This window comes from Cetorhinus maximus, chromosome 2, assembly GCF_964194155.1.
Source record: "Cetorhinus maximus chromosome 2, sCetMax3.hap1.1, whole genome shotgun sequence".
Classification (NCBI taxonomy): Eukaryota; Metazoa; Chordata; class Chondrichthyes; order Lamniformes; family Cetorhinidae; genus Cetorhinus; species Cetorhinus maximus.
In genome coordinates, this window is record NC_135880.1 from 98,310,912 (window position 1) to 98,319,930 (window position 9,019).

The following is a 9,019-nucleotide window of genomic DNA, read 5'->3' on the forward strand; positions in this document are numbered from 1 at the left end:
GAATGGCTGCAAATCTATTTTCGTAATTACCTTCCATTTTTTCTGACTGCCAAAATATCTTTCATTATTCTTTCCTTCTTTCGGTCTGCTTTTCCCATTATTGTTATTGTTTAATATCGCTTTGTGAATGCCTGATTTGGAGCTGCAGTCTGGCTTCTTTTGAACTTGACTATTGGCAGAAAAGGAAAGATGGAGACATTGAAATAAGGTGGTGTTTTTATTAGTGTCCGTTTTCAAAGAAAAAAGCGCACAAAAGCACAGTCAGTAGAATGTATAGATTGCATAAACCTAAAAACGATGAGTAACTAACATTTTCACCTCGTTGATGTAACTGGGCGGATGCTCGTGACATGTAAACGTTTAATTTTGAGGCTTTGAGTTTTGAATCTGAGCCTCATTTGGTCAGTAACTGGCGAGTCAAGGCCGAACAAAATAATCTATGATAGGAAATGTACATGATCGTAAACTTCCTTTCCGAGGTCCGATCAGATAAAGTTTAAAACAACACGCGGAATAAATGTAGCCCGCACTCAGCCGACTGCTCAGGTAAAGTGTGGGCGCTGCAGAATCTCGAAGGGGCGTTTTATCCATAAAAGAAACTAAGTTGATATTCTTGTAATCGTACTTAAACTGAAATCAGTTCAGTTTTTTTATATATATAACCGCCAATATTAAGCCTTAGTTTAAGCTTGAATGACTGGAGCCAACCGCGACTTATTGACAGAATTTCCGCACTCCCTCAATATTCAGCCCGACCGCACACTGCGTTCAAAACAGAAGTATGTCCTATTGGCCGAGCTCTCCTTCTCAATAGGTGTAAATGAAACCAGAATCGTGTAGGGTTTTTTTTCTCTCTCTCCTCTTGTCCCTGAGCGATTGTCATGTGATAATGAAGAGCAACAAAGCGCTGAAGGGAGCTGCAGGGGTCTCTGCATCTGTGATCACAACAAGCCTCGTTAGCTCACACAACACAAGTGAGCACTTCTCGGCCTCTTTATCTCCTAGCGAGACAGCACGGAGCTTCTCAACCCGCATCTACAACTCTGGCATTCTCAGCAGCACAGCACACAGGCAAACGAATTCGTTCAGCACTTTGGCATTCAGAGATTTTTATGGCATCTTGGGCAGGGAACTCAACTCGATCGCCGTCAGACCCATCGCTTCGCTTTCAGTGCGAGGCGCTTTGGTGAATTCTGTGCTTTCCTCGTGATTATTTTTTTTTGTTGCTGTGTTTCCTCTTCGTAGCCTAACAACATGCCTCGTCCGGGGAAAAATTCCTACAGTGACCAAAAGCCTCCTTACTCGTACATCTCACTGACTGCGATGGCTATCCAGAGTTCTGCGGAGAAGATGCTCCCCTTGAGTGAGATTTACAAATTCATCATGGACAGGTTTCCTTATTACAGGGAGAACACTCAGCGGTGGCAGAATTCTCTGCGCCACAATCTCTCCTTTAACGATTGTTTCATCAAGATCCCGCGCAGACCTGACCAGCCGGGCAAAGGCAGCTTCTGGGCCCTTCATCCTGACTGTGGGGACATGTTCGAGAACGGGAGTTTCCTCCGGCGCCGTAAGAGGTTTAAGGTGCACCGCTCAGAGCACTTGTCCGCCAAAAACTCACAAATGATCCACTATTTCCAGCACCACCACCACCAGCAGCAGCAACAAGCCAAGTTGGGGTTGGCCACGCCGGAGACGGCCCCAGGTATGGGGCGCTTGCCCCAGTTCCAGCCCTATGGAGTCAACGGGCCCCAGTCCACTGGATTTAAGCACCCATTTGCCATCGAGAACATCATTGGAAGGGACTATAAAAACATGATGGCCAGTGGACTTCCTTTAGCCTCTGTAATGCACCACCTTGGTTACCCCGTGCCCAGCCAGCTCAGTAACATGGTGGGGTCCATGTGGCCTCATGTTGGTGTCATAGACTCCATGGCCCCCATGCCAGTTTCTCCAGATTACAGCCCATTTGGGGTTCCCATGAAGACAATCTGTCACCCGGGCACGCAGACTATGCCAGCCGTCCCCGTGCCCATCAAACCTACAGTGTCCCTGGCGTCTATCTCCACAATGCCAGCCCCAGGAGCCCTGCCAGGCAGTCCCACGCAGATCTGTCCGTCCTCAACTTCAGCCTCTTTGCATCCAGATCAGACTCGATCAGCCTCCACGGAGGGAAAAACTAGCTCATTACACTCCGTGCTGGTCCATTCCTGAGGGCAAATGGGCTGAAATATAGATCCGTTTTTAATAGGGGAAAGAATTGATTAAAGATGATGTGAAAAGGTTAATTATAGCAGAAAAATGTTTTGTCTCGTTAAAGGTTCATAAATCATTGTCACTTAGACATATGTCAGGGAAATATTTTAATAGAGAATTTGCAGGTAAGATGATCTACTTTCTGTAAATAAGTCGCCAGTGACCTAAAAATGCAAAACAAAATAGAAAGATGTATGTTCCTGGAATAATTCCCTGGATAAGAGATATTTTCATCGTTGTTCCTGAAACATTATTTTGGATATTTAAACCTGCAGCTTATCCGTCTGTGTGCCTGTAGTTTTGTAATGTTCAGAATTCACCAGATAATATCGATGATCAGCGCTTTCCGGTGATTTCGAAACCGGGATGTCGTTAAACAACAACTGCGGTTAAAAAAAAACACAAGCAAAGCGGAATGATGTGAAGTGAAACAGGCACAAAAGAATGATTTCTAAACTTACTAGCATACAAGGAGCTGAAAAGTAGCACCCGGCAGGAATTTGATGAGATTTGAGATTGCTTGTTTACTTGGAGGTCAAATGAAAAAAACTATTTGAAACGAGAATATGTTGAAGTTGGTAAAGTGAGCAAGTTTAGAAAGGGACGTGTCGATTGCAGCTTTTAGAGTCTCATTATCGCAGCACAGATACCATTTTCAGATCGCGAGGATTTCTTTGTATGACTTCCACAAGTTGTACAAATGGAACTGGTCGATCTATTTTGCGGGATAGAAACATCCCTTGAGTAGTTGCTTCAATATAATCGATTTCTTTTAAACACACAGATGTATTCATTGCGTTATAAAGAATGACAGTGGTCTAACTCCTGTAGGTTGTTCCAAATTTAGATACCTGCACTGTTCATAAACACACACAGTCGTGAAACAAGCACAATGTATGATCTGAACGTTGTCCAAACAAAACGCGAATTACGGTGTAAAATGTGTTAAACGCTTATGTTCACTGTTCGACCTAATTACTTCATACTTTACACACATCGATAGAAAACAAAAAAGGTCTTTCTTCTGATAGAGAAAAAAGACACGTTACAGAGGAAGCGCTCTTTTGAAAGCTATATCCGGGCTCAGGTTTTGACAGAATTTGTATTAGAAGCGCCGCAAAATTTCAACCCGACGCCTCTATCAAAGTCCGTACTTCAGTCCGACATGGAAGCTTACACTCATCTGAAGTGGACAGACGCGATAGAAATTGTCCAATAGTTTCTACACTGTGGCGAGCTCAAGTTAGCCTGCAGCACACGGATCGGTAAAAGAGGGGCAATATCTCCTGACATTTACACAGGTTTCCTTTAGCAAGCGAGAAGGGGGAAAAAAAAACTCTGCCTTTCACATTATCTTTGTAGTGGATAGAAATTTCAGGCTTTGTCCTCTCTTTCCTTTCTTTTCGCCTTCCTTTTGGCAAGTAGCGTGGCTGCATTGTGATGTTAAATATGGTGCGATCAAACCCACAGCAGACAATGTAATAGCACTTTACGAGCAAAAACTGAATGGAATTGCTGGATTGTGAATATAGATATATAGTAAACCCGTCGTGAAAGGTGGTTCCAACTTTCGTTCGTTTTGTATATATTGGTATTTCATCTGTGAATAATTGTTCAGAACATTTTGTGTATATTGTATACAGGAGCTTTTATCGGAAAAATGGTTATTAAATATTTCCCGTTCAATATGTGTTTACTATCTTATTTTTTAAATGTAAATATGCCTGACACTGAAAAAGGCCAAAAGTGCACTTCTGTTGAACCAACTAACACAGGCCAGTAAAATGTGGACAAATGCTAACGCGTTCTTTCCGAGCATTATTCTCCCTGTGCAGATTCTGCTCCCATCAGATCCCAGCTATTTGTTCTATCCGGTTTTCAATATAACCATTTGGATGACAGTGTCCAATGCAAACGGTCAGCTGAGGCCTCCCAGGAATTCTACCTGCCTCCCAGCCGAGGTCTCCAGATATTTGCATGAATATATTCTTCGGGTTTCGAATTCAACAGATGAACGATGAAAGTGACGTTGCACTCGAGTAAAATTATTTAAAAGTGATTCCATTTGAAGTCCAATTCGCCGAATGTAATAAAGTTAACCAAAGCAGATACACGAACAAAAGGTGAGTTGGCTTTTATTATGGAAGTAGTGGGAATAACGGGAATACGTCTATAATCCTTTGTTCCAAAAAGATGAAAACAGCAAATTACAATTTAAAGTCCGCCCCCATTTAGACATAAGTTTAACATTTCTTCATTTCTTTGCCTATGTGTTTCCATCCACGGGCTTTTAAAGGCAACTGATTTTTTTTAACATTTATTTTGATTTTGTTTCAATTTTCTCACTCTTGTTTTAGAACTTGGGAATTAACTGATGGAGTGAGTGAGCGAAAGTCGCTCCGGAGATGACAGGAGGCAGAGTGAATAGTTTATTTCGAAGCTAAACTCTGTAACGTATGATGGTTCAATTAGATGTTTTTTTTTTCGAGCCCAGATTCAAAAAGAGTAACATACAAGAAGCGTGGTGATCCGACTAACCTCCTTACAGAAACCTCTGTTATTAACCTGTTGCCGTTTCAAATTGAACTGAGCTAGCTACTAGTCCAACATGTATCGTTTTTTGGTTCATTAAACAAAATCTGTGAGCATTCACTGAACTGACTAGAATATGATTCAGCTTTGTGGGGCTAGATTCCCGTGATTATATTTAGTCTACTTTGGTAGTAGTATTGTAAAAAACACTGATACCAACAACCAAATACCTGGCATTTACCAAAACACTGTTACCTTCGAAGAATTTAAAGGGAAACAAAATCTCTGACGAGTCTAAGGACTAAAATCTTTAACATTAGCAATGCCATTACTTTTAATCACTTTCCCGCTATTGACAACGCCTTGCTGTTCTGGTGCGCTACTGAAGCAGCGTAAAACTGAATTGAATTCAATCTTCGAATATCGAACTGCTGTGGGGGCATCCATGGCAGAATTCAGTGTTAAAACAAAACAAAAGGCAGAACCAGTAAGAAACATGTGAAGATTATCAACACTTGAAATTAATCCGTTGCTCTAATTTTCATGTCTTGAATATCTCCAAGGACTAAAAGTATTAGCCCTTTGACCTTCGATGATTACACATTGAGCACAAACAGCAACTGATAAGTGATTGTTTGTTGTTGACAATTCCATCATAATGTGTAGCCGTCACATTAAACGCATTTTTAATGTATAATGACTTCAAGGACAGTTATTTTTCAAGCCTCTATGTAATCTCGAAGCGCTACAGCTAGCAGATACAGAAGTGTGATTTTTTGTAAAGGGAATGAGCCAGTATCACTACCTGCAAACAGTTACCTTCAACTATCATGTTATTATTGAACTGACTTTCCCATTTGTTTGTGAATAATTATCCAATATCCCGTTCAAGAACAGCCGAAAACTCTGCAAAATATTCTGGTCTGTCGTGTAACGCTTATTCAATAATCAAACAACAGTCGAGATTGAGGAGAGGTATCCATCCAGTGTGGACATTTTCATAAGGGAACCGATCCAGGTGGAAAAATACTTCCAAACGTTAGGAGTTTACGAAGTGAGTTAAGCGTAAAGAGACTGGCATTCCTAAATATTCTGAGATTCTTAAACCCCTTTGTAACTTGCGTGTTGTTGCTCTCTTTTAGGGTATTGTTTGATGCATGCAGTGATATCGATAAATTGCATGACAAATACGTAAGAGAGATATGGAGCGACAGTATCGTTACATGAACAAGTAATTCAGAGACGGGGACTAATGATTCAGGGACAAGAGTTCAAATCCCACTGAGAAGTTAAATTCAGATAATTAAATACATCTGAACTAAATCAGTAATGGTAGACATGTAATAATAACCGGTCTGCCCGTTAAAACCCATCCAGTTCACTAATGTTCTTTACAGGAGGAAGTCTACCGTCCTTACCCGGTCTGGCCTATATGTAACGGTAGCCCTACAACAACGTGGTTGACTCTTAATCGCCCTCTGAAATGGACCTAAAAGCCCCTCAGTAGTCAAGAAAGTGGCTCACCATCACCTTGTCAAGGGCAATTATGGATGAGCAACGATTGCTGACCTTACCAGCCACACCCGCATCCCGTGAATGAATTTAAAAATAACGTTTTTATTAATCTGCTTATATAGGCTTATTAAGACAATACTGTGCACAGTATTGGGTTCAACACTTTAGGAAGGATATTGATGCTTTAGGAAGGGAACAAAGCAGATCCACTGCCTGCTATGGGAGTTAAACAAAAACAAAGACTTGAAAATAGTGGTGGGGCGGATTGTTGGAACTGCTTGGATTGCTGGACAAAATGTTTAATATTTTGAAAGGATGGAACAGGGTTGGGAAAATCAGATTGTTTCCAGTGGTTGTGGCGTCTAGAAACAGAAGCCATAGATGGAAGAGGAAATATAAGGGATTTAGAACAGAGAGTAGGAGAAACTTCTTTATACAGAGTTGTGAGGCTGTGGAATTTACTTCCACGGTTAATGACAGAAGCATGAACCACGTCAATGTTCAGGATTACATTGGTTAGGTATATGGGGGAACAAAAGGTCTATGGGCATAGGACTACTAAGTGGGGTCGGAAATATTTGGCCCCATGGAAGGTAAACACAGGTTGATTGGACTCAAGGACCTATTCGGGGCCTATAACTTCCATGTATGCATTTTGTATAAATGCAGCTTTCTGTTACGTCGTTCTAAATCTATTCTTCAGATATCGGTTTCTACTTAACAGAGACACATAGCATTTAGTAATTCAATAAAAGTCTTCTGACTACAGGCCAAAATATCTTGACCCTTCCACTCATGGTCATTATTATATAAGGTATCTGTTGGATTTTTGCCTCTGTGATTTCTGCCACTTCTCTGCCACATTTAGATAATTCGCTGGGATCTGGGTGCACTTAACATCAAAATCTATTTGATATTCTGTGCCCAAGCTGTTACTAATTTCAAGAATTATTAATTTTAAAATTAAACAAATTCAAACGCAACTTAAACGTTACTGACATGTAGAATTTTATTCTTGTTCGCAAAACACAACAATGAGTCAACAATGTATTAACTTTTTACAATACCAGTACAGTAATTTCAAATGCAAGAATTTTATTGTACAGTTTATGAAAATGTAGGATCTATATCAATAACGATCAAATTGAATAATGCAAGCATTATCAATTATTTTGAAAGGATTTTGTCTGGTGTTTTATTTTCGAGGTAACCATGCTTTATTGGTTAACGAAATCTGTAAACATTTCGCTAAAAAAACACAGTAAAAATATAACCTGCTGATATTCATAACATGTCTCATAATTCGTAGTTGAATTTGATAGAACGTATCAGCCTTCAGGCTAATTTAAAAGAAATCCAAGCTAAAACCTTAGGGTACTGTACAGAGAAACAGTTTGAAATGGCTTGGGTACCACATTCCAATATCGGTAAAAAGAATTAACATGGATTGCATTCTTCTGCTGGGTCAGCAAGGATATCGCAAAATTTACCGTCATTCTTCTTTCCCTTATGTTCAGAATTAGCTGTGGGGGGATACTCAATTTTTACTTTAATATTGACCCCAAAACGCATTCGTATTAAGAGCGCCACGAGTCCTGAAATATGTATTCGAATGTCGCTTATTTGCTTAATTGTCACATAGGCAAATACTTCCCGTTCGAAGTTACAAATAAAATGAAAGTATCTCAATCACAGACGGATGTTATTAATGTTAACTGCATTCCCCGGGGCCCTAAGTATAAAGGTATCCAATACTAATGATAATTAGAATTGCGGTGTACATATGTTGAAATACTGAAAAATAGAATAAGGCTTCGCACTCCTCTGAAAACCAAACTTATAGATAAACAACTATCGACTTCATGTGGGGTGTATCTGACTGAAAGAGACGGGGCTTCCAATCGAGTGTTGTAAACTACCCTGCCCTCATGGTAAGGCCATCGGCGGGCAAATCATCATTTTCAAACAGTTAACACACCTGTATCAGGAACAATTGTAAACAATCTAAAAGTTAACGTAATCGCACTGCATATAGAAATGTGTTGAATCATACATTTGCAAATTAAATTAACTTAAATATTGATGTGGCTCATTCTTATTCCGTAACAGCCAAGTTAATTATGACGCTTAACAGGAAGGAACTGTACAGGGGGCAGTAAGCGAAGTGTATGGATCAGTTAATAATTCACCTGGTTACATTACAACCAACAACAGACGCGTGCTGACTGGAACTGAGGTGATAACAATTCTGAACTATTCATCTGTGAAATTGAAATACTTGATTCAGGTAGAAATCATGTTTCTATAGTATCCACTCCAAATTAGTACATTGCTACCTATTTGACATCTTGATAATACCAAACGTTGCCACTTGCGCTTCTTATTAAACAAAAATAAAGTATATACTAAGGAATTTGATCATCTGATTGGAGGAGTTAACCTTGCTTGTCCGGCCTAACTACCACAACGAAAATACTAATTGTATATTGACGTGTTGCACGACAGGATTAAGTTGTTACATGGCGTATATTTCTTACTGGCAATACACTTCCCAGAATACACGCGACCTGTCACAAAACCCCCACTCCCCAGCAACATTACTTACAAATGCTCTCCTCATAGGATAGCTTTTTTATATTCTTGTAATTAATGCAGTCGTAATAAAATGATATACTTGTACCATCAGTATAACCCTAACATCAGTACAGTGCATAAC

General features: G+C 40.0%; 1 protein-coding gene across 1 annotated transcript; it reads left to right on the top strand.

The window, feature by feature from the left end:
• Positions 1 to 1,254: 1,254 nt before the first annotated feature.
• On the top strand, positions 1,255 to 2,214 carry foxb2 (forkhead box B2). Its single transcript, XM_078557960.1, has one exon. The coding sequence runs from the start codon at positions 1,255 to 1,257 to the stop codon at positions 2,212 to 2,214; it is 960 nt and encodes a 319-aa protein (XP_078414086.1).
• Positions 2,215 to 9,019: the final 6,805 nt, after the last annotated feature.